At 42.1% G+C, this 26,869-nt stretch overlaps 1 protein-coding gene and 1 non-coding gene across 3 annotated transcripts; both read left to right on the forward strand.

Moving 5' to 3' along the window:
* The first annotated feature begins 3,057 nt into the window (after positions 1–3,057).
* trnai-uau (transfer RNA isoleucine (anticodon UAU)) lies at positions 3,058–3,151 on the forward strand. The gene is made up of 2 exons: positions 3,058–3,095; positions 3,116–3,151. It is a non-coding gene; the product is annotated as a tRNA-Ile (tRNA).
* A 4,518-nt stretch (positions 3,152–7,669) lies between these two features.
* ppm1bb (protein phosphatase, Mg2+/Mn2+ dependent, 1Bb) lies at positions 7,670–25,399 on the forward strand. Of its 2 annotated transcripts, none has more exons than XM_053413467.1 (6): positions 7,670–8,080; positions 15,969–16,811; positions 18,333–18,450; positions 18,962–19,073; positions 19,588–19,645; positions 24,418–25,399. In XM_053413467.1, the coding sequence occupies exons 2-6, from the start codon at positions 15,981–15,983 to the stop codon at positions 24,445–24,447; spliced, it is 1,149 nt and encodes a 382-aa protein (XP_053269442.1). In that variant the 5' UTR covers positions 7,670–8,080; positions 15,969–15,980; the 3' UTR covers positions 24,448–25,399. The 2 variants fall into 2 exon arrangements, with proteins under 2 accessions (XP_053269442.1, XP_053269441.1); XM_053413466.1 differs by lacking the exon at positions 24,418–25,399 and adding an exon at positions 21,292–23,553.
* Positions 25,400–26,869: the final 1,470 nt, after the last annotated feature.

The raw sequence follows: 26,869 nt of genomic DNA on the forward strand, positions 1-26,869 counted from the left end.
AGAAATAGCGCATAGAGCTAGCAAACCTCCCTCTGTATAATATATTGTATATCTCATTACGGCACTGTAAATCTTCTCATTCTATTTCTATGGGCGACTGTGCTTACCTAGCCCGAACTTGGGCACTAAAGCACTTCCTTTGCAGCAGATAAAAAAAGGGCATGGATCCATCATATTCCACTTGAGGCTGTGACGCACTGGCAATATTTTTGAGGCGGAAATAAGCAACTTTGCCAGCCAATGCTATCTGCTCTTTGCTGATGAAGCCTATTTTTCTTCAATGTTCTTTGAAGCAGCTTTTTCCTGTTTCCAGACCTCTTTTTTTCCCCCTCTCTTCTCTCTTTCTGCTTTGTTGACAAAGTTGCCTCTCAAAAACGTTGCCGGTTCACCCGTCCGGCCATCGGGTGTGTACAGATCTGAAACTGGCATCGCCGCTGCATGTATTTGAGGCTCGAGCCTCCGCTGGCCAACGGGGTCATGTGATTTCTTCTATTTCATTTAGAATGTCATTGTTTGTGTTTCCTGTATGTCTTGTGTTGAATTATGAATATGCTGAGAACTGTAATATTAATAAAAAAAAACAACAACACAATGCCAGATTATGGTGTCCAGTCTCAGTGAGTCATTTCCTGCTGTTAAACACGGACAGCCTGTCCTGTCTCCCAGCCTCCCACTCCATCTTTCTGTCTCTATCTGCCTTTGTGCTGCTCTGGAGGGGGGGTGTGTGTGATGGATGGGGCCTCGTACACTCAGCGGCCTGAGCAGGGATGCCATAAAATACCTCCACAAAATATGGCAACTCGACACAGTGATGAGGAATGAGAAGAGCTCTCAGAATATAAATCACAATCCTGGAGGGTTACAGGCCGCCTCGAGGTACATCACTGTGTGTTTATGTGTTGACACAGCCCCCGTTGTTCTGTGGCGAAGGGTTTTTCTACCCAGTCCGAGGCTTTCACTGGAGGTGAGAATCAGAACCAACGTTAAGACGGACCTGGACATGATTCGTCTCAGCTTTAATCATGTGGGACCTCAGAGTGACAGAAAAAGTTCCTGTATGTGCACTGTAAAAAGCTCAACCTCACAATCGTTTGATTTGCCTGCAATGCTGTTTACCCCTGGAACACCGAAAGTGTTTTTTGGACTCTAAACACTTCACCGATCTCTCTATCATAGTGGTGTATTGATGATAAGCTGAATTTTAAGAACGCCTCAAGAAAATAATGTCAAATTTGTCACAAAATGTTCACTTAGATTCATAGAGCAACTGGTGATATCTTGGTGGTCAAGGTCACGATGCACTTGAATATATTTTAAATCTATATTAGATCTTTTCTGCAAATTTCTTCAAATTTGGAACTGTTGTCACTTGGACTCAAAGGTTAACTAATTCAATGTCAGCGGTCAAAGGTCAAGGGGACCATGAGTCAGGAAAAGGTGTATGTCACTGCTCTCGTGGGCGGGGGCATAAAACCACGGGGCCTAAATTCTTGTTTAGTTATTAATAAACTATAGTTCTCTCAACTAAAACTATGCAGTGCCGTTGACTTATGTTTTCCATTTATAAGAATACATATATTCCAGTTTATCATATTTAATATTTTAAGAGTTTGAACTTAGATACAGGAGTAGACCTGAATAGTAATCTTAAATTACACAAACTTAAGATAGCACTTTGGGCGAACTTCATACTTCAAGTTTACACAACACGTAAGCCTTTAAGTTATGGAGCTTTTTCCCTATCTTTATTCAAGAGAGCGGTCTTTCAGTTTTAGCACAGGACTTGTTGGATTTATGTTCAGATTGTGTATGACTTTCGATTAAAGCCTGCCCTTGCACTTAAATAGCCCCGGTCTCCCCAACCAATAGAATGCCAGGTGAGGTGTTGACCACTGATCACCTAATGAAATGATTGATATGATCGCTGCCTCGTTGCGGGCGCGTTTGCTTTACTTCAGAGCGTCCCCTGCGGGCAGTTACTCTTTAATCCCACCCGCCCTTCGTGGCTTTCATATATGGACTTCCCCTTTGCTTTCTCTATGACTTTTGTCCTTAACTCAACACATAGCATAATTGTTTTGACCCAGATTTGGCCTACAACGAACACGTCATCCACCCACAGACCGGATGGAGTGATGGCACTGTGTGTCAGATCTGGGCCATGAGTAAGACATAGCAATAATGCACGTCAAATTTGGCATTCTTTAAATAAACATAAATTTACCACTTTAGGCTATATACAGAGTAACCTTGGCTAGAGCAGCGCATGTTTGCCAAGAAAGGCTCTCATTTGTGTTGGGATATTTGGGCCACACTTAGCTAGTTTACAGGTGGGAAACTTTAGGTGCACATCCAATCCATCTGGGCAACAAGAAGGCCAGAGGTGCTGCATCATTGCCTGAAGTGGCCCACATCCATATTCTATCTGGATATCCAGACAAGAAGAAAGAAGTCTCATATACTCACGCTAACACTGCCATCTTGTGCATTTGGAGTGTGCACTCCACCAATCATGACGCAGTCTCAGCTGAGCTTTCAAATCTTTTTTATAGCATAAAAAAAATCTAATTGTGTACTTGTGGCTGTTGTTAGAGGCAGCAGCTTTAACTACAAAAAATAAATCAAATCCAGCCCCGATGTTTTGACAGAGACTTGTCCAACATTATATAGAATTCACAAAGCAGCGTGTGAAAGTGGGTTTTATTTACTCAATAGACTAGAATCGCCACTGAGTATTGGACAATATAAACACGGTTGAGGACACCAGTAGAGGGAAGTAATGCGCCAAGGCAGCGTCTAGTCTTGTTGAGAAGAAGAAGAAGTTGTTGGCGGTCGGAGCTGAGCGAGTGGTCCGTGAACGCATCACGCGAGTGGGCTGTGGTGGCCGCGCTTGTTTGTGGGACTTAGCTCGATCCTCGCTTCTCCTCCAGTCTCCAACAAGTCCACTCATGTATTAAAGAACAGAAATACATCGATTACAAACATTATTAACAAGATTTGTGCAATGGCCACATTTCACTAGTACTTAAACATTATTCCCGTCGCCGTACTGACGAAGCTCCAGTGGCGCAATCGGTCAGCGCGCGGTACTTATATGACAGTATTAAGCAGAGCAATGCCGAGGTTGTGAGTTCGAGCCTCACCTGGAGCAAGTCTTTTCTTTTTCTCCCTTTTGCAGGTAAATCCCCACCAGTCGTTACCGTACCAAGTCACACAGGAATCTGAAGTACTTGTGGTGCTACACGTACATCTCTTAAGAAACAGTATACAGAACGTTCTGACTTGGATCTGTGACTGAATATTCACACATATGCAAACACACAACTGTGGAAATACCTAATTGCAAGTTGTGATTATTGTGTCAGTACATCACAGGAGGTGAGAACCCACATATTTATCAGTTCTATAACATCTTCGAACCTTTTCTGCAGGGACCACGTTTCATTGCAAACGAGGTCTGCAATGTTGTTGTTAAATGGAATATTTCAGTTTATTCATTCATTGAAAAAGAAACACAAGACAATAAACGAAGATACAAATATCATTTCACACAGTTTTTTTTTGTAAACATTTTAAAATAAATATGCATTGCAACATTGTATTCTTATTCTTATCAGTAATTGTAGTGTTAGTTATTTATCCACTATCTTTGCACCAGTTTAATCATATTTCATAATATATTGAATACATTTGCTCGTAAATTATGATTATTACTTTAAACATTCAACTTTCCTACGTTTTAAGAGCGATATTTTTATTCAATTCTATTTTTGGTAGAAAATTCAAATGTATCTTACATAGTTTTTTCGAACAATATAGAAAATAACCGCATAAAAGAACAAATATTAGTATTATATTCATAATCTATAAGGACAGATGATCTGCTGGCAACCCCTTTCCTTTGTTGTTCAGTATCGCGTCCTGCTGGCGTTAAGGTGGAACTACATCACTGTTGTAAAACCAGGGTTTCACCACGGGGGGGCGGTGCGACTGCGCCAAACACATGCATGTAACTTTAAGAAAATGTGCATTTAAAACTTCCTAATGATGCCTGTGGCGGTTTCTCTCTGCTCCACCTCAGGTCACTTTTATTATCATTAATGAATATCTTATATTCTTATATTCTGAATTCAACTATTCAGAATCCGTCCACATTGCTTTATACATATTTCTGAACAACACAGTCCAGTTTCCTCAATCTGTGGGATTTAAGACATTAACCATCATCTTATTCTTTTTCAGATGTGAGTCATGTCAGTTTGTGCCTGACATGTTGTATAGTGTGTCTGGATTTCTGTGTGTGTCTGTGATCTATGCGTGAATGTTTGTTTGCAGGTCGTCTGTCACTCTAAGCCCCGCAAAGCTGGGAATGAACAAGCAGAAGATTGCAGTAATGATGTGACCCAGATGTCCCGGGTGCAGATCTCTGGGCTGAAAATGAGAGTGCAGATCAGGGCTGCCGTACATCCCGTCACCCCCCCTCACAGCCCCCCTCCTCCTCCCTCCAACCACCCCTCCCTGGGACACAATCACAGAGTATTTAGCAGCAGGGAATGTGTGTGTGTGTGTGTGTGTGTGTGTGTGTACTTGAAAGTATGCAGTGAATATGTGTATGTCATTTGAGAGAGAATGCTGTAGTGTCTGTGTGTGTGTGTGTGTGTGTGTGTGTGTGTGTGTGCATGTGTGTTTAAGCCCATGCAGATCCATGTAAACACAAGGGATCAGATTTTGGAGCGTGTGCCACTTGTTCTTGGTGCTCCGGATTAGACGTAACAGTTTTTTAATTTACTCTCCTCAGCTGCCTCCAAAAGACGCTTAAAGCTGAGCATCGCCACACCCCAGACCCCCCTCCTCCCTCTCGACATGCTCCCCATCCACCCACCCCGTCCAACATCTCCACCATCCTCACCCATCGCCTGAGGTGACCAGGTGGTGGAACAATCACTCTCACACACACACACACCACCCTGACAGTAGGCTCAGCGGGCCACTTTCTTCAATGAGAAGCCTGGCAGTCTGTGTGTGTGTGTGTGTGTGAGGGATTGAGGGGACAAAAGACAGAGAGTTTAATATTTGGGATAAGCTGTGATTGAACATCCTGAGATCAGAGCCGAATGATCAAATTCAGCCAGTGATAATCCCTCATCTTGGAAAATTAAATACCCCTCTTCTGGCTCTCTTCAAGCCCGGTCACACTCTCTGTATTTCTGTGACACACACACACACACACACACACGCACACACACACCAGGGTCTTAATCTGACCTGTATCTCATAACCCCGCTTGGTTCCTCGGGGAGCTGTTCTGATATCTGATGAGTTTTTCATTAATAAGACTCAAGTCTAATCCTGAGGGAGAAACACAAAATGACAACGGATAAGCCCCGCTCTCCCCCCCTTCCTACCATCACCAACACTGATTCACTGATTCACTGTCTAACTAAACATCTTTATACATGCACTTATTTTCTAGTTTATGCTTCAATCTCCCAATCCCGCCGTTCTGCTCCCCCCAGCCTACATTTGATCGCTTTGCTCGCCTGTGTTTGTAAATCTTTGGTTTACAATCTGCCGGTGCAAGAATTGGTCCAGGCTTCTCAAAACCAAACTAAAAAGGAAGGTGTTGTATTCTATTTTTATGGCTTTAAACTTTTTTCTGTTCACATAAGCCCTTACACTGCAGAGCAAAGGCTTCCTCCCTTATCTCCTCTCATTGAAAACTGGTCACAAGTCAAAATATGTCTGTCCAAGCATGAGCTCAGGTTTATTCTAGCAATCTCTGTTTTGCTGTTTGCGTTGTATCTGAGTCATATGTCTTCCTGTGAGGTCAGGCGAGCTAATGTTAAACACGTTACTCATTGTTCATGTCATGTGGGGAATCACCTGAGCTTCTTTAGTTTGTTGACTCAGTGTGGGATTTCAACATTTAGAATTTTCGTGAAAATCCTCTTGTTTTTCCTAAAAAACTAACAGTTTGCTGAATCAGACCCAGGAAGGAAATAAAGGGTAACTCCTTGTCTTGTGTTTATGAATGACTATAATCTGAATGCAACATATGACAAATGCATAATATCTTGAAGGTCTTGGCTATAGACCAATCTAGTAGATTGTCCAAAATGAATAGTTGACCTTCCATTAATCCCCAGTTCCTGCCACTCTCTTCTCCCCCGTTGGCACATGTGTGGACCAAAAGCGATGTTCCCTGTTGATAATATGGCTTTGGGCTCAGTATTAGTTAATTGCAGGTGACTCGATTGATCTTAAAGTTTCAATTTGGTCTGATGCATTCCTCTACAAGCGAGATCCAACAGTAGAATGGTAATTGTCTGAATCCATCACTGGTCAGTAGAGCGAAATAATCACTCTATGACATTTCTGGTCATTTCTATAGGTCAATTTTTTTGATGTATGAAGAAAAAAAACCATTCATTCGTACAGTAATGCAAAAGCAAATGTACAAGCATCTGTTTGTCCTCACCTGCATAAGAAAGACCAGATCATTAATAAACCTTTTACAACAATTAAGACATTTCCGTAAAGCACAATCAATGACGGCTGAGTGTTGGGCCTCAACATTAATTAAAGAGATTTATCTCATGTGCTCCCCCCACTTGCTTCATGCTCATTACAGGATTGATTTAAACATTTTGTTGTTTACATTTACATCTCTTAATCAACTGGCCCAGCCCTGGCCCGAACCTCTTCATGTTCACACTCCAGCTAGGTCAGAGGCCAGCCACTCAGCTGCTCCTCGATGTGCCATAAACTAGGCTCATAACCAGAGTGATCAAGCCCTTGCAGTAGCCAACTTTGGGATCAGCTCACGACCCGATACTAGATCCGCTCACTCTCTCACAAACTTCAAATCATTGTTAAAGACTAATCTGTTCCCTTTGGCCCTATTTTCGAGTTGAGTACGTTACTATCCCAGCAGGTTATATTCTATTGTCATTTGTTTTATGATTTATTGAGTATTGCTGTTTTTTTTGTATTACCTTTTACTTTGTTAAGCACTTTGGTCAACCACCTCCTGCAGTCAACCATCAAGTTTTTTTAAATGTGCTATATAAATAAAGTTGACATTGATATAGTATAGATACATGGAACTGTAAGTAGGGGTGTCAATGAAACCCAATACCACATTATTATTATGATTACGTTTATTATTACCTACTGTCTTGTTCATAATGGTCATTTGTTTAGGTTTATTTATTTATTCCTTGTATGCACAAACAATGAGTGTGATTCTGTTACAGCAGCATCAATGCTGCGCTTGCAATAGTTGGCGCTTGTTATCCATTCAGGGGCATTCCTCTGTGTGGTAACTAGAGGATATATTGAGGAAGGACGATGTAATATAAATCTAAATTACTCAATTTTTAGTTGTATTTATATTTCGAGTCTTTGCCGTCACGTTTATCTCAAGTGATCTCCCTCCGCGGCGTTACACGCTTTTATTTCAAGCCAGACTCCGCCCACCCAAAGTGGCCTCGGCGTACGCTAGTAGTCGATACAAGTGTATCCTCCGGATCCAGCGCGTCACGGAGCTCTGCTGATTGACCAATGGGATTGTCGCTCTGGACAGGGGCAGAGCTAATTGACACGAGAAGTGGCCAATTAACCGACGTTTCGCCTGGACGTGGTGACCAATCAGCGGTCATGTGCCAAAAATAACACCTCCTCTTTTTCAGCACCCAAAGTGGAAGGAAAGCTCTGTGGCCTTTCAATGGAAGAAGAAAGTGCGAGATTTGCCCGTGTTGTATAATATCTACCATTCTCAGGGTCCATATTTGTTTTGGAACGATCGAAAGCATCTCCAGTTGACGTGAGCGACAGGAACGGGCGTCAAACATGCGTAAAAATCAACGCTGTCCAAGCAGGGTACCGCCGAGAAAGGAATTATCGCCGCTCATCTGAGGCCAATCTCGGTTATTTTTTTTTGTCAAATAAGGAAACATAACGTAGCTAGCCAGCTAACGTTAGCACCGCAGATAGCTAGGGCAGCGACACATCTTCAGACCAAAGCGGGCTCCGGCAGGTGATCAACATTGGATCTGCGTTCGCCCAGCGGCAGGAAAACGTAAGTAGCATGTGCGCTAGCGTCGTTAGCTAACGTTTGACAACCCGGGGCAGTCGCGCTGGCTCCCAAACGTCGGGTTAACGTTAGCATGCCCGCTAACGCTAGCTCGCACCGACACACGAGCGAACTAGGCCCCTTCGTGGCGAGGAGCGGTGTTATGAGGAGTTCGGCATGTGGTCAGTGGATCGGTATTTATTTGTTTTTACATTGTACCGCGTTCACAAACAGAGGCCAGTCGACGAATGCGACACATCCCGTTGTTTGCGGGAACGTGAAGCGTGGGAACGGAGCGTTGCCAGGTTAAAAGCCGAGCCTGTAGCCGAAGTTTCAAAGTAGCTCCGCCAGCGTTAGCGAGCCACCTCTGAATGAAGCACATTTAAAGTAACGCTGGTGTGAACACGTTGGTCTCCAGCGCTTAGTCGGGTCCCAGGCGAGCTAATTTAGAACGGTATAGGCGACGCTATAGCTATATCCAGCTAATGAGAGCTTAGCGGACTTTGTCATACGAGTGTCAGCGGTTAGCTAACGACATTTCTAACGATATGAGATATTTATATTTATAAGCACGCGACCTCACGCAGCTATAGGTCCGATTGATTTCAGTTAGTAGCCATGTTGCGATATAAATACCCAGAGATAACAACGACATGGTTAAAAAAACCTGATTGAGTTGCATGGCTGCTGTTTGTCCTGTTGTGTATGCGGCGACCTCACAGGTTAAATATAACCGCAAGGGCCCATTTTTACGTCTGGTATCTTTCGTGGAAGTCCCTCGCTTCACGTGAAATGGAGTTAAATCAGATTATGTTTAATAGTTATATTGTTCAAGAGAGATATTCCAGAGAAGTCGTGTTTCACTGCGGCAACAGCAATGCTCCTCCCCACTTCACCCATTCTCATCTGATATGAACGATTGGTTCTATGTTCGTATGTACACATCAGTTTGTAGCAGGACATTTTTCTTGCTGAGGTTCAGTTGGTGTTGTGTGGCTGGAAATCTGTCAACACCTACAACAACAAAACATTGTATCCGACATGTAAACATATAAACAAACTAGAATGGCCCCCAGGAGACTTCAGCAAACCTCAGCCAAGGCTGATGTTTGGTGAATGGTGTGAATGCAAATGTACGAAACCACATTTGCATTCACTAGATCCAGATTCATTTTTATTGCACACACAATAAGCATTCTTGCCCCCCCCCCCCCCCCCAAAATCTCCCCATCTAGATCCATGAATGATTTTCAGAGAAATTAAAATGGGAGGGAAATGACCCATCGCACAACATCAAGGTAAATTAATCCTGAATCCTGTCCCTTTTCTGGATCTGGACCAAAATGAAATTGGTTCTTTCTTTGCCCAGCCTTCCACCAAGTTAAGTGGTGATCCATCCAGTAGTTAGGCTTAATCCTATTAATAATAAACCACGCCGAGGAAAACAGGCAGGTGACAACATTTAGTTTAAACTTCATTCTTTTTATTGCCTTTTGACCTTTCAGGTGGGCTAATGTTTAATTGTGCAACTCTAAGTTTGTGCCTCGTACCTCAATTGATTGATATTACAGCAAAGTCAGATGCAATGTGCTGTGATTATTTCTTTGAAATATTTATTTTATGAATTGGTGTCCAGCGGCGCATGGCAGTTGTGTAAAATGAAAAGGGTTTGCCCTAAGCTTAAATAAGGGCTTGGTTGGGAATTCCTAACTTTACTTAAGATATGCTATAGTATAGGTTTTATGAGTTTGGAATTTTTGCTGATACAATAATAACAATGGCCATTGAGTGTGGGTTTGAATGCACTCTTGTTGTAATTGTGCATCATTATTACATTCGCCAAGGAGTTTGTTTTCATTAGCAATTTTTTGGCTGAGAAATGTAATGTGCCTATATATTTATGTATTTAAAGGGATTGTTCTCTGAAAAGTGTAAGTTCACTCATTATCTACTTACCACTATGCCCATGAGGAATGGGTGAAGATTTTGAGTCGACAAAACACTTTTGGAGTTTTAGGGGTAAACAGCATTGCAGCCAAATCAAATACAATGAGAAAAAAACTAAATGTCTCCACACTGCTCCTGTGGTGTCATCTAAGTGTCAGTAAGCCTCAGCATTCAAATTCAACCTGAAATGGTCAATGTCTGTCTGTGATCCTACTCTGGAGCTGTGTTCACGGCCGCACGCACACACCACTAACCGTGCACACAAGGTCTTACCTAAGGGTATGTGGTAGCATCGCTTCTTCCTCCTTTACTTAAATTGTATTGGATTTGTCTGCAACGTTATTCTCCCCTTAAACTCTTAAAGTCTTATGTGGACTCTAACACTTCACCGACCCCTCCATTAGCATAGTGGTGAGTAAATAATACGTGAAATTTCGGTGAACTATCCCTTTAAACTTATTACTGGGCCTTGGCTGAGGTATGTGCCTGACTGACTGCCATTCTAGTTTTAAATGCTACACGCTGATTCCTTCAACCAACTTTTAAGCTTTGATTTAATGTCACCAAAGCTAAGCTTGTGGTTAGTTCATGGTATATTATAATTTATGTTTTTGCCATGTTGAAATTTCGACAGGCAGCCACTCGCGCACCCATTATCAGATTGTGATAAGGTGCACAGTTAACCCGTATATGACATCACTTTGTGTTTGGCAGGTGCCCGACAAGTCAGATGCAGGAGGAGTTCAATAGCTGATAATCTTATCTGAGTCAGCAGACACTGTCTAAAGACTGAGGGGCAGATGAAACACTGCCCTATTTTAGTGCTTGACAGATCCAAAAAAGGCTATGGCCATGCAATGATGGATCTGTAGGCATCTCAAGGTGCTTCATTCTGCACCATGTCATCATTGGGCACATTTTAAAATACATAAATACTGCCATACGGTGACACATGCACTGTCAGTAGCAGATGCTTCATCTAAGTACAGACATCCACTTTACATGTCACTTCAGCACAGACAGGACAGAAACTGAAAGTCTGCTCACCAATTCATTCTTTACTGTTTGTGTTAACAAGACTTTGGCCCAATATATTTTGACAACTGTGTGCTAGTGTTCACCCAAAAGTGATAGACTACTAGATGAAGTATAATTCACACACTGTCCAGTCAACTTCCAAAGTCTTATTACTCATAGTCCCTGCAAGAGATAACATCTCCTCGACAAAGACAAACCATGCATTCAGATCAGTAAGCCGAGTTCTATCAGTCATTTCCTTGTAAGGTTGATGCTCTAGATTTGCTACGAGAGAGCCAGTTAGCTAACTATTATTAACCATTATTTGTATATATTTAACAAGTTTTTTTGGTGGGGACTTATTATACACTACTTTACTTTAGACTGTCACTAAGTCTGAAGTTGTGTGTAGTGTTTGAATCCTCATTTGGCACCATGATGCTTTTGTCTCTTTGGATTTCAAAGATTTATCAATTTTAGCGTCTGCCTAGGTTTGAAAACTGTCTTTACAGCTGTCGTGTCCGTTTTTGTCCATTAAGTTTCTGCTTTGTTGCTTACGTCGGCATCTCAGCGCCAAATCATATTGCCTATCACACTGTCAAAGAAAAAAATTCCATGAGAACAAGCGGTACAAGGGCGATTTCCATTGACAGTTATGATTCAGGAGTTGTACGGCTGACATTGGAAGAACTCTGCTGCAGATCAGAGCACAAGGGGGGGGAGGAAATGGAGTCAATTAAGAATGTGGAAGTGCTGCATGTTGGATCTATGCACCTTGTGTAATAAAAGCAACGTAGACACAGAGGCAAGGTCTTAGTTGGTGTAGAGTAAAGGTTAAAACAGGATCCTTTAAGCGTTGGATAAGATAAATGAAAGCTTTAAAAAACTGTCACATGATTTAATAGGAAGGTGTGGCTCTATAAGTAATCCCTAACTCTGGGGATCATCTACACAACACAGGCTGTGTTCCAATTCAGGCCTTATTTCAAGACTGAATAAGTCATAACAGTTCGACGGGGCTGTTCCATTCCAGAGACTTCTCCAAATGCGGCTGTGAAATGTGACCCGGTGTATCCTCTGCAGTCCTCACTCACTATCCCACAATCCTCTCTGGGCTGGGTAGTTTAATGGTGCTATTCACGTGGTACTTTCTGCGAATATGAGGAAATATCACATGACCGTGTCATGTTTATCAGGTGTTCTCCTTCAGTCATCACTCACTGAATCCATGACAGGGACTGGACCAATGAGAAAGCCAGAGCAGAATGTAAATGCTGTGAGAGAAGACTTTGGATTATTTTTGAGAGATGGATAATTTAATGTTCATAGGATATGACAACAAAATGTTATGGATACTTAAATTACGCTCTGTAAGCTGTTTGATAGTGTCATTCATATGTTGAGGTGAAATGTTTTTGCTGATATCTACTGGTTTATTGGGTGATTACGGTAAATTTCTGGATAATAATAAATTTGAATAAGTTTGATCTCACAAGTTGACAAACTATCAAGAGTTGAGATGGAGATTCAGCTTAGTCTTCAAGAAAGAGGTTTGATGTAAAAGACTCACAATCAGGCTGAGCAACAATTTGATCACCACTCCATTATTCAGTTAACATTGACTTCTAGTTTGTCTCTTTCTGTGGAGGAACGACTCAAATTAATTTCCTAGTGACTGAGATGTTGATAGCATTGTAGATACATCTGTCCATTACTGTATTACCTTATATAAATACTGATAAGGCGTTGGAATGGCAAACAACCTATTAGCTCATATTGCATAAGAATTGTATCTCCGAAACTGTTTGTTAAAATATCTTTACCACTTGGTATTGTTACCCACTGTAGCTATTTCTATTATTGGCTCCATGGTTTGTCTATCTGGGGTGAAATCATTTATGGCTATGTCCTCTCTAGTACATTTTCATTTTGAAAGAGCCTTTTATAACCTGAATTGCTCTGCATCAGAAATAAACTCTCCCGAGAACACACATCACCTAACCTTTCGCGTACACTGGTCATGAGAGTGCAAATGTAAAGAGGAAGCTGATTCTCGACTTTGCAGTTGGTTGCGTAGTAGCAGAAAAACAGCATTGGCAAAAATTATGACGGTTGACTTCTTTTGTGGACTGATGACAGGGCATAATGTTACTTACGGTAAATGTTCATAACGCTTTACATTCATTGCTGTTAGTCGAGTCATGGCTGATATGACTCAATCCGAAAGTATCAGTGGTTTTCTGTTGTTTCATTGTTTCTGGAACTCCCAGTTTCTGCAAGTCCAGACTTAAATGCAACCCTGGAATTTTCCAACGAAAAGCAGTTTTCAGGGCGTGAAAACGCCAGAGTTGTCTAGATGGCAGGTGAAAATGTAATCTGTTTTTAAAAAAGTTACGTGTTAGTGTAAACATGGCCAAACAATTCTTGATGCTCTGCAAAATTTGAAGTGAAAACTCAAAGGTCTGGATGATTCTGCAAAAACCCTGAAATGTATTCACAGGTATTCCCGTAATGTAAGGTCTTAAGCTTTATTTGAGAAGTTTGAAATAATAAGTGAAAGAAAAACACGTGTCTCAGATGCTCTATTTAGACTCTGTTATCATGCATAAACTTGCAGCTCCAGGGTTTTTGGAACATATTTAAGTGCACGCTTGTTTAGTTTTTGAACCTCCACGTGAAACTTGTTAAGATGGGGCTCCCTGCTGCAATACGTAATCCGTGACCTTCCTCTTCCCTCTTGGTAGCCAGTGGTTTATGGCAGACGTGCCTCTGAGCATTGGGCGTGTTGGTTTTGATCTGTGGTAACAGCGTGGGTGACGGCAGCTTTCGGGGGTGGAGTGTTCCTGGTTTCAATGTGACGTCTCAACAGAGGATATTTTTGGCGCTTTTTCTTGTGTTGATGAAAATGTGTGTTTCGTTCGTTCTTTTTTTTGCCAGAAGTTGTAGCGTTGTTAGCCAGAGGAAATCTCATAGTATCTGCATGTGATCTTGCAGTCTGCATGTCTCCTTTCAGGGTTAAGCTGCTGCGACTGCTTTTAATGGACGGATGATGCAACTCTCCTTTCCTCTTTTTACCAGGCGGCTGTGTGTGTGAGCGAGCAAGAGAGAGAGAGAGAGACAGAGAGGGGGATGTCGTTGAATGAAGCTTAGCCTGGATGTTTGCACTGCAGGGTGGGTGGTTGCTAGGCAATGGCAGTGTGTTTGTTTTATTTTTAGAGAGAATCACTGCTGGTGAACATAACAGATTTCTTTTTCTTTCACACACACACACACACACACACACACACACACATATACATACGTGATCCCTCTTTCTTACCATACATGTACATTTGGGCTGCCTCTGAATCTCAGTAGCTGCTAGTGAAGGTAAGAGGGAATACTGTTGATATAATCAAATAGCAGAAAAAGCTATAGAAATGCCAATGGCAGTGGCCCTATGCCCCACCCTGGACATGAAATCTAAACCAGCCTGGCGTATTTATAGAGCACCTTTTTCTTGCACATAGACCATGACATTGCACACATGCGCAGAGCAGACACCCACACTCCTCTGAAACCAGTGGTAGTCACTCCCTGCATGTACCAGCCTTTTTTGGGCACACGCCTGTCATGCCATGTGGGAGGTAATGCAGGGCGAGAAATCTATATGGCGGGGGACATGCAGAGGGTGCTTTACATTTTTAAAAGTTCTTTTTAATTTCAAAATCTCATGAGTCCTACCAAGCAGTGCACCCTGTAAGTTGCTCCATGCTGCAACAATTGCTAGTTTCCAAATTAATGACCAAAATAGTTGAAAAATATAGTGCAATGATGATTTTAATGTAATATTAAGTTAAAGAAATTATGCAGATGCCTTTTTTCGCCTGGTAACAGACCAGAGATGCTGTCTACCTGCCTGACGACATCAATAATTAAGCCGTTGGTTGTGATCCGCTCATGATTTGATGGTTGTATGTAGACAGACAGCTTAAGTAACACCTGAGGTTAACCCCTACAAGTCAAATTTCACTCCACTTCAGCTCTAGGCAGTTGACAATTTCCGAGTGTAATGATTCAGGGATGTTACTCTGTTCCCAAGTTGACTAATGGCATTAGTTAGTGTGTGAAAGCGGTTCTCTGTGCTCAAAGAAGCTTAACAGCTGCAGTGTAATCCTGAGCTCTGTGGTTCCTCCAGTGCTATCTTTGTCTTGTTGTCAGTATCTCTGGCTCTCACCATCCATTAAGTAATTAAAAGCAGCCTGTAACAATAGTAAGAAGCAGCCTACTGAACTACTGACACAAACAACTGGTGATTTACAGAGGATGTTATAGGACTGGGGATATTTTCGGTGACTATTATGTAAACAGTTATTTAAATATTGAAGGGAAACTTTACTTGTGCACTGAGGCAATGTTTCCTTCACATTTCTGTCACAATCATGTTTTTTAAATATATATAAAATATGAGAACCCCTACACATTGGTATTGCCTGTATTCTAATTTTAGCACAACTAATTAAACCTTTAACATGCCATAATGATGTTGACAAGTATTTTTACCTTACTTTTTGCATGTAAAATGATCTTGAAACAGATCTCTTAGATTTGTTTATGAAAGCATTTTCACCTTGATGTATACTAAGAGACTTTTTAAAGTTGAAATGTCACCTTGTTCATGCTTTCTGATATTCAAATTATCAACTGGTGACACTATTTCCTTTAGTCTATTACGTCAGACCTTGTCTGGAAGTTCTATAATGCATTTTCTTATTACTTCTATATTGGCTAATTTTTGTATTTATACTTAACTTTAATTATGTAAACAATATATTTAACAGAAGGATAGGAATAGTAGATAGATGATGAGAGGTGAGGGATAGATTATCTTCTTGGTTCTTGCTGACGATGGTTCATTGTCAATGCTTCTCTTTCCTCCTTTCATCTCCAGCTATAGGCAACAATGGGTGCATTCCTGGACAAGCCGAAAACAGAGAAGCACAGTGCCCACGGTGATGGCAATGGGCTGCAGTATGGCCTGAGCTCCATGCAGGGATGGCGGGTGGAGATGGAAGATGCCCATACAGCTGCGGTTGGTCTTCCACACGGACTTACTGACTGGTCCTTCTTTGCCGTCTATGATGGCCATGCAGGGTCCCGGGTGGCCAACTACTGCTCTGGCCACCTGCTGGAACACATCTTGTCTGGAGGGGCCGAATTTGTGCCTGGAACCGGCTCTGTGGAGGGCGTGAAGGACGGCATCCGCTCAGGCTTCCTGAACATTGACGAGTACATGCGCAGCTTCACTGACCTGCGGCAGGGCATGGACCGCAGCGGATCAACAGCTGTGTGCGTGCTGCTCAGCCCGACCCACCTCTACTTCATTAACTGCGGCGATTCCCGGGCCGTGCTGTGTCGAGACAGCAAGTTGGGCTTCTCCACCCAGGACCACAAGCCCTGCAACCCCCGTGAAAAGGAGCGCATCCAGAACGCTGGCGGCTCAGTCATGATCCAGAGGGTGAACGGCTCCCTGGCTGTGTCCCGGGCCCTGGGGGACTATGACTACAAATGTGTGGATGGTAAGGGCCCCACGGAGCAGCTGGTAAGCCCTGAGCCCGAGGTGTGTGTGTTGGAACGAGTGCCCGAAAAAGACGAGTTTGTGGTGCTGGCGTGTGATGGAATCTGGGACGTCATGTCCAACGAGGAGCTGTGCGAGTTTGTCCGCTCACGACTGCTGGTGTGTGATGACCTGGAGAAGGTCTGTAACTCTGTGGTGGACTGCTGTCTACATAAGGTAAGCTGCTTTTGTTCCACATACATTCTCACACATTGAAGGTGAAAGTTCATACATAGTTGCCAGCTTAGAATGTTTCACAGAAGACGCCCATATGCTCAGTTCGCTTGATTACTTTGTGCTTTTGCTTTGATCAAACCTTTGAGAAAGTGTCTGGTGAAGAAGGTTTATTATTGATCGATTTGTCATTCAAATATTGCCTCGGAGTTTTAGAAGCCAACATTTTCCGATAGCGATAAATCAACAAATACAATGGCAATGATTCTTAAGATGTCATTATCAAACCCTTTTGACGGTGTTTATAAGGCTTGATATTGGCAGTTAAATCATAGACTTTAGTATTTATACATATATAGAATTGGAATTAAGAAAATAAACAGGAAAAGGTTCTTTAAACTAAAATCATTTATTTTGTATTATCCACTTTTTAGTAACACTTGCGTTAATACCAACATGTCTTTGAAAGGCTCATATCGGCAGATTATAAAAAATCTACAGACACAAGTATTTATCCAAAAATATTTAATAACTACACCCCAGTATAAGAAAAAATGATTTCATGCTCAACAGAACCTAGCATCTCACATCGAGAGATAAGATAAATCAGATGTTGAATAATACATTACTGCTTTTAAACCGGTCCCTGTCCATTGACTTTCCCTGTTATCGATCCAAGATAAAGTAACGGTCACTCTTTACCTGAACTAATCCTCCACAGTGTTCGTCTGAGGCTTTTGCTTTATGTGTATCACTCATATATTGAAGAGAAGTGCACAATGGCCTGGTAATTTTCAGTTCAGGGATTCTCACAAGTTTCACATTATCATAAATCTCCTCTGCTGCCACTGCCCTTTGTGATGAATGTGAGATTGTGCACTTGGAGAACTTTGCTGTGACTTTATTTCATGGTAATGACAAGGTGACTATCCACTGCTTTTAGGCCATTGCTCCATCTAGGCTGTAGGTGACTGTGTGTCCTATAAATATCAACTAATATATTGTCTAATGATCAGACAGCAGCTTCCAGCCAGAGTTTAAGCTGTTCTGTTTCTAGAACACACGGCAAGAGAATAAATCCCTTAGTCATCGTTAGAGGTTCATAATATTTTTTTTTATTCAGAAGCAGTTGGCAAACGTTTTGATAATCAATTAATCACCTTTCATAGCATTATACTGGTTTTAGCATTTCACTAACCGAAAATATTTTAGTACATTATCAAACAACATTGTTGCCAGTTACTATAACTCATTATTTACACCATATTAAGTCGACCTCACTGGAAAGTTTTGAATTAATATTAAATTTAAAGCCACTATAGGACTTTTTTAAATATAAGTAATGGCATGCTAGTATTACAAAAAATATACAATACAATACAGAAATAGTGGTTAAAACACTCAGGATCAGGTTATACAAATACTAAGTTGATGTCTCAAACAATATTTGTGTAGAAATTAAATTCTTAAGATAATATATTCCTTGATTTCGTCTAACTCTATATTTGTTCCGTTATCCTACAGGGGAGCAGGGACAATATGAGTGTGGTGCTGGTGTGTTTACCCGGAGCTCCCAAGATCTCAGAGGAGGCTGTGAAGAAAGAAGAGGAATTGGATAAATACCTGGAGTCCCGTGTTGAGGGTCAGTAGACCTGACATCACCCAATGTCCTAAACTTGAATCATGGTTCTTGCAAATACATCCATCATTTGGTTCTCATTGAAAGTCGGAATGGATTATTGTAAATATTTATCTGTTCAGTGGTGGGTAAATACCTACACTGTTTTTTATGACCCAGCAGTCTTTCTATGTTTTTCTTTGTTCTTTTTTCAATACATATATATATATATATATATATATTTTTTTTAAAGGTCATTTACACAAGTGGCCACATGCTGGGTTCAGTTTCTGTGTACACGATCAGGACAAAATAAACATTCTGTAGGGTAATACAAATATTTAGAAATCATTTGCTTCAGTCAGTAGTGCTGCAAATGGCATGGATTTGTTGTTTTTTCTTCTTTTTTTCTTCACTGCTATGGGTGATTTCTCAGCCTCTGCAGAGAAACATGTTTTTTAAAACGCTACGACCTCACATCAGTAAACAACACTACCTCTAACAAACCTTTTATCCTCTTTGTGTTTGTGTGTAGATCTACTGGCAGGTTGTGGGGACGCAGGAGTCCCTGACCTGGTGTCTGTCCTAAGGAGCATTGCCACAGAGAGCATCCCCAACCTTCCACCTGGTGGCGGCCTGGCCAGCAAGTAAATATATGACTACATGTTATTACATTTCAAACTGTTGAATAAGATTAGAGGTGAATAGCAGCAATACATATTTCCTTATGCTTTAGTTACTTGTTAAAAGGATCAAATTAATAGAAACTCAGCCACAGTTAATTTCTCATTGTGTCACGTCACTGGTGGAAACTGTTTGGACAGTAAAAAAATGTAAATTGATCTCAACCTACCCTCAACACTTTTTTCCCACTCACTTAAAATAAGTGGAAGACAGCCAACCCGGCAGCACTGCAGGAGCAACAACCGTACACCCACTTTTTCCATCCAAACACTTTAATGCGCACATGGTTTAAGAGATTCTGGAGTGTCTTGATGCACAAATAGCGGCGTCTCGAGTATCGACTCAGTTGCTTTCTTGATTCCATTACAATCTTAATCAATATACATTTGAGAAGAATGAGCACAGAGCGTTTACATGATGTCAGGAGTTGTTCTCTTCTCTAAGCAACGAGGCGTGTGCTGTTTGTGTGTTTTGCAGACGCAGTGTGATCGAGGCGGTGTACAACAAGCTGAACCCTCACAGAGAAGAGGAAGGCGTGAGTTGAGCTCTCTCTTAACTCCCTCACCTCTTCAACCTTTAACCCCAGCCCCTTAACATGACCTCATAAACACTGACCAGCCCAGACAAGGACACTCTTTTGTGTGTGTGTGTGTGTGTGTGTGTGTGTGTGTGTGTGTGTGTGTGTGTGTGTGTGTGTGTGTGTGTGTGTGTGTGTGTGTGTGTGTGTGTGTGTGTGTGTGTGTGTGTGTGTGTGTGTGTGTGTGTGTGTGTGTGTGTGTGTGTGTGTGTGTGTGTGCTAAGAGTGAGAGAAAATGAATGTGGTTAAAGTGTGAATGAGGGTGGTGGATTGACTAAACAGAATAGCCTTGGCAATCTTAGTTCACTGCATTCATGTGGAAAAGCACCGAAGGCCTCTGCAGTCAGTTTCAATTTTGTGTTTGTCATTGTAACAAGATGTATAGCAGGACCTTGGCAAACCTGCTGAACTCCTCAGCAATGAACTCTTTAAACCACCTGACTCATAGTATTAAAGGCTTCACAAACCTGGAATAAAAACATCTGAATTCGATAACTGGAAGTTTGTCAAGTGTAAATCGTTTGATTTAACCAACTTTCACCCCCTTTAAGAAAGAAATAATACTGAATATATAATTGACACTTCAAACTGATGAAATGTGAGGAGCTTTTTATCGTCAGAAAAATGTGTCACACAGTAAATTAAGGCCTAGGATAAGGTATCAAACAAAGTCAATTGAGAAACTTTGATTCCCTAAATATGTGCATTAAAACAAACACTTGTACAAGCACCTGCATCAACAACACAAAAAAACTCTTCACCACGACCTTTTCTGGAAGTCCTTTCAGAGATTTTAGTTAATTAATTGATCGTACATCACTACACATAAAACAACATTCATTAGAAGTTGTTTGCTTTTATTTAATATAATCCAGTTTAATTTACAAACCCTCCCCTCAAAATAAGGTCCTCAAAAATAGGTAGAAAACAACATATCTTTCCTGAGTGCATCACTATCGTGTCACAATCATTCAGCTAAGGCCTGAATTAAAATAAATAACAACTTTAATCTAAAAGACTACAAATTACAGTATAATTTAAAACGCTTAAAAACTACAAAGTATAATATCCACCTCAGGCAGATGCAAAAAGACCATCTGTGTAATCTAATGTCAATCTCAGAGTCATGAGTCAGAGGAAATCTCATAAGCAGCATCTTAAAGAAATCACGTCTTCCAATTTTTTCAAATGTCATCACTCTGAAGAAAAAAGAACATTATCAGGTTTTAAACAGTTCAGATGTGATTGTGTGTGTCTGTGCGTGTTTGTTTGAGGGCACATGAGCTTATTTGTCACATTAATGTCAGTGGAGTCTTGTGTTGCGGGCTCTTTTCTCTGGGCTGTGTGGGTTCTGACCAAACCCCCTCCTCTCTGTTACACCACACAGCGAAACTCACAAAGGGTTGTTGGCCACAAGGTCAGAGGTAGCTCTTGCATGGGTCTGTCCAACTGGAGCAAGAATGTCTCTGACGTTGTCATGCTAGTGTGTGGTAGATATTTGTGTAAATGAGTATTGTGCCACTTCTTGTTAGATGTACGTGTGTGTGTGTGTGTTTGACCATGGAGCGTGCCTGCAGAGTCTGACCCCTGGCGTGTCACCTCAGGCCTTTGCGGGGGGAGAGGAGGAGAGTGAGGAGGGAGGTGGCAATACGGCGGCACATCTGTTGGAGGCTCTTCGGCAGTTCCGCCTCCACCACCGGGGGCAGTACCGCGCAGTGCTGGAGGATACCCTGGCCACCTACCAAGTGCGGGGGGAGAGCGCCGCTGAGGGAACAGGGGCCAGCAGGAGGACCTCGGACGGCGACAATGATGGCCAGAAGCAGCCCGCCTCACCTCCCTCTCCCCCCTCGCCCCCGCCCTCACCTGCCACTGCAGAGCCGGAGGCCAGCGAGGATGCGCCCACCCCCGAGTTAAATCCCTCCTCTGACTGAGCACCCCGCCTGCAAAGCAACCCACCCAGCCATCTCTCCCTCAGACTCCAGCGCTCTAGTCAGACGTGCTATGACCTCTCCGCTTTCCTGCAGCACAGAATTTGAATTTACAAATTGGCCATTTCTGGTTTTGTCTTCAGCTTCAGCTGCCACTCATATACCCGTAACAATATTTGAACAACTCTTTGTAAACACAAATGGCCCCTCTGTCTGTTCAAGTTCTGTCTGCAAGCCACATTTATTACATAAACCTAATGAAGACTCTTTCGCTCCCTGATTTTCTCTCTCCCTTTTCCTCCTGTCCACCTCGGCTTTGATTCCCCAAAACTTACCAAGCCACTTTTACAACACACACTCATGTTTGCAATAGAATCAAGGTGAATTATTGTGTAAAAGTGGCTTGTGAAGAAGAAAAAAAAAAATGAACATGGCACTCCACAGTCTACGATTCCTGGTGTTGGCTTCTGGCTGATTTCCTACCTGAACCCCTCCTCTCCCCCAGCCTCATCCCCTCACACCTGCTTACAATGGACAAAGAAAAGGAGAGGGGACACTCTGAACTGCAGCTGTGTCTCCAGGCCTACTCCATCTACAGACTCAGAACACACTCTTTTATGTTTATGTGTGTGTGTATGTATGTATGTGTGTGTTTGAGTGCGCCAGAGTTTGAGAGACTAATCACTTCCACACACATTACCTGATTTAACGGATGATACTTGAGTGTTAACCCGTTTATCAGCACAATCACAGGGCAGTTAAACAACGAAGGAATGCCTGGGGTGGGTGTTTACTTGTAGTTTGAGCGACAGTTGATTTAAATAATTCTCTCACCACATATCCCAGATTCTACAACATCACAGTACAGTAACACTGCCTCACAATCACACACAAAGAGGTTAAAATCTGCTTCTTCTTGGTGCAGCACTAGAGAGGGTAAGACTGCACTGTGGTTTTTGGTACGTTCCAAAGCACAAGTGGTCAAACCTGCTTACAGTTGACATGTTGGCATACACACTAGCATGCTAACATTTAGCATTTCACTTGATGGCATGCTAAAATTCCGTTTGTAATGTTTGTTGAGTTGGCTAACTTATAAGGTAACATGCATCCTGTTAGCATGCTAGCAGGCTATGTTGGAATCCATGTCATTAGTCTGCAGGGTTTTCTGTCAGGAGCTGAACACAGCAAGTGGAATATTTGAACTGATTATGGCACTAGATGGGTGACCGAGACCACAATTGTTTCCTTGTACATCTCATGCTGCACCTTTTGACCAAAATGTTGGACCTGGCCAACCACCATCACATCCCTAAGGTCACGCTGCCACTGTAGCGGGGCTGACCATATCCAATCCAGGCCTGATACAGCACTTATACCCTCAGTCACACCCGGAGCAAACATCGAATGTGTTGTACGTGGGACACTTGTGCATCTATAATCAGTAATGTTGTTATACCTGTGTTTTAATAAATTTCCAACAGCTAATGCTGCCAGATGCTTGTAATAAATGTGGCTTTACGAGAGTCGCAGCTTGATTAAAACCATCCCCCACATCCAGCATATTTTATTCCCCACAGGTTGCTGGCTTTATTCAGAGAGAAACAATCTCAAACTCTTAGCTCATTATAGACGTTTGATTCAAACAGGCTGCACAAGCTACAGTGTTTATTCCTTCTCTATGAAAGCAGGAAGAGGGAGTCTGTATAATGCCCTGTACCCAGCCACTCTGGTAATGCATGCACTGCCCTTATCCTTAACAATATCTAAAGCACTTAGCTATCAGGAAGAGAGGTTACACTAAACACTGTCTGTCTGTGTGTGTGTGCGTGTGTGTATGAATTGTATTTGTATGGGGTTTCGTGGGCCAAATCAGTCCCACACCGTTGATAAAATGACAAATGAACAAATAAAAACGATTTGAGGTATCATGCTACAGCTCTGTGTCAAGTGAGTGTCTCTCAGTGTAAACTGGCTGTCCAGCTGTTTCCTCTCTCTCTGTCAGTCCCATGCCAAGTGAGTCACGTTGCAGATGTACAAGTCAGGGTTGTGGTTAGGGAATTCAAAAAGCTGAGAAAGTCATAGTTCACCATTTGCACGTCACAAACAAATCACAAAAAGCCTAAACAGACCTGAAACTGATTTGGCAGCATTATATACCATTTCCTCAAATGTTTCAGAGGTTTTTCTGTGTCCTTAACAATATTTAATATGTTGTGTATGTTTCTATGTTAGCCGACGCTGTGAATTTTTTGTGAGCAGCTTGAGTCGAAAACAAATCCTTACATTGCTTGCCCTCCTCTGTCCGCTTTCAGCCCTTGCACTACACTTGTAATTTTGCGTCGGCTGCTTAAGGACATTTTAATCTGTCATCTCCTTTTTAAAATAAATGGCAGCTCCAAGGTTTGAGACAAGTCAAAGAAAAATAAACGCCTGCCACTGTGCTGCTTGAGCTGCCGGTGATAAGCGAGAGGGAAGGTGCGTGGTCTTATAGGGACTCCATTCTCTCCCATTTCTCCCCCCCTGTCTTTCAGTCTTGACAGTCGGCCTTGTGATTCTCCGCAAGGTGAGTCATCAGAGGTCTGGGTTCTTGGTGTCTCAACGTGCTGGCCGGGCAGGGGGATCTCACTGTCTTTCACCATTATCCATTCATTTTGAGTTCAAGAGAGGGCAGTAAGATCTACTTCTATTCAAGGCATCAGGAGCTGTTTGTAAACTATTGTGTGCATTGGAAGATGCAGCAAAAAAAAGAAAGAAGCTAACACACAACTCTCCTTCTCTTTTTGCTTTTCACCCGCCCAGAGCACCGGTGAGCTGGAGGACCCCTGGTAGCCGTGGCAATAATCCCCCCGTCGTCTCCTCCCAGTGACCGGCTCGTCCACCCAGAGGAGGAGGTGTCTCTCCATTGCGCCGTGTCGTTCTCCACTTAAAAAAAAGAGGACATGTGGTGTGTCTTGGAGTGCGTGAGTGCGTATGTTGGTTGTGCATGTGTGTGTGTGTGTGTGTGTTTGCAGCAGTGGGACTAAGACGACAAACGACAAGTACACACACACACGCATACTGCTTTAGACCTGGAGGATTAAAAAAACAAAACAAATTCACTTTTTCAGACATGTCAAGGTTTTATGAACTGAAGCATTGTGATGGTAGAGATGATTTTTACCATTGAGGTGTTTTTTTTTCCTTTTCTTTTCTTGAATGTTGACAATGAACACCCGACTTCACAATGACATGAGGACCTATAGTGTGTGTCTGTGTGTGTGTGTCTGCGTATGTGTGTTTGTATGTGTGAGAGATGAGTTTGTGTTTCGTGGAGGGCCAAGAGAAGACAGATGAAGGATAGAGACTTTTTAATTCTTCTTCTGGACATTTTTTTTCGTGCTCCTGGGTCTGATAATTGCCTAACACCTTCGCTTGTACCCCTCGTTAAAAACACACACACGCACACACACACTAACACACAGACACCAAAACCATAAACACCCTCTCCCCTCCCCCCACACCCACCAACTCCCACTTCCACCTGTGCACGATATGTGCCACTTTTGCAGGGCACTGCATGAGGACTTAGGTTCTACATGTACAGCTATGTGGTTTTCTTGTCGACCCCGGATCGGACAGCCATTGGTTGAGACTGGCTGATCCCAAAGGACCTCTGGGCTCTGATTGGCTCCCGCCGTGTGAGAAGTGGAAATGAGTTGTGTTTTTTTTTTTCTTTTTCTTCTTTGCTCATACTATTAGAATGATGACGATGATAATCACAATGGGGAAAATGGGAGGTTATTTAGTTGGAGGACTCATGGTGGTGGTGGTGGGGAGGCTGTTGTATCACTGGTTGGACTTCCTGTAGAGGAGGAGGTGGGAGGGTGGGAGATCAGACATGATTCCCCACCCCCCTCCTCACCATCGCAGTTGGAGGTACACATAACGGCGGACTGTCCTGACAGAGGAACGTGTTTTTTTTTCTTTTTTAATGTTGGCCATGAGGTTACTAGCTGCTCGCTGTGTAGAGTGAGTCAACTCCCTGTTTTAACCCTGTTCCTGGTTCTCAGACTGCATTGGTAATGTTTGTATTGCTGTTGTTTGATTGCACTCACATTTGATTACAGAAAGCGTCTATATATGAAATAAAATACCTGCCAAGGACCCAGCGGTGGCTGCGTATTTCAATAAGTGAAGTTGTGTCATTTTCTTGATGCTTGTGCGGCTACACGGAGGCCGTTAGCATGTGCGTAATATTTTTGTCACTCTCCAGACAGATTTACAAACTTCCATTTCCAGAAATGTCCATATTTAATGGTTTTAGCTTTTTTTGTGTCATATGGTTGTTATTCCTTCTTTACAGGATGAATTGTGTTACACTGATGGTTGTGTGTGTTTGTTAAAGCACCGTGTTGAGACTCCAAAGGCCTTATGAGCTTTAGGGACCCAATTCTCGTCGACCTTAATGTTGGACCTGAGTAGAGAATGAGCAGAGACTTTGCTGCAGGTTGGAAAGAATTTTATTAATCCCCAAAGAGAACCTTCAAGAAAAAATATCAATTCTTCAAACTGTAAATTGCTGAATATTACTTTAATTACCAGAAAATCATAAATTATTGTTTGAGGTGAAACTGTAGAAACCTTTAGCCCTTCTGCTTCAGGAGTCACACTGTGTGCCAGAGCCACATGTCGATATATGAGAGATACAAGAGAAGAATCACTAAAGTGTGTTGGAAAAAACTGAGATGAAACTTCAGAACTGGTACATGGTATCAAAAAGTTGAAAAACACCTGAAAAGCTGAAACTCTTGAATGAAGTTTCTAGCACATAAGTAAGAGCACTTAGATTCATTTAAAAGGGCTCAAGGTTTTTGAAGGTTTGAATACTTCCTCATCCATTTGAATGAGATCAAAACTTTAAGAAACAGTTGAATATCTAAAAACATAAATAGAATAACAAATGATGAAAATTATAATGGCAGGAAAGTCGTAAACGATTTGAATGTTTTGATACTTGAACGGTTGAAGTTGCACAAGGTATGCAGGAGCTGGAGGAACATTTTATAAAGAAGCAGACACTATTCACACTAAATATTATGTTGTTCAAACGTCTTAAGTCCATGAAATGAAAAGTGTTGATATTTGAAGAAAGACTCATTTTTTAAACGTCTGTTTGGTGCAGGGTTTGTATCGACTGCTTCTCAATGCAGAACTCCACAATATGTATTCTTTGCACAGGGGAACCTTGGGTCAGTGGATGAACAGTGTGAAT

Source organism: Pleuronectes platessa, chromosome 21 (assembly GCF_947347685.1).
Source record: "Pleuronectes platessa chromosome 21, fPlePla1.1, whole genome shotgun sequence".
NCBI lineage: Eukaryota > Metazoa > Chordata > Actinopteri > Pleuronectiformes > Pleuronectidae > Pleuronectes > Pleuronectes platessa.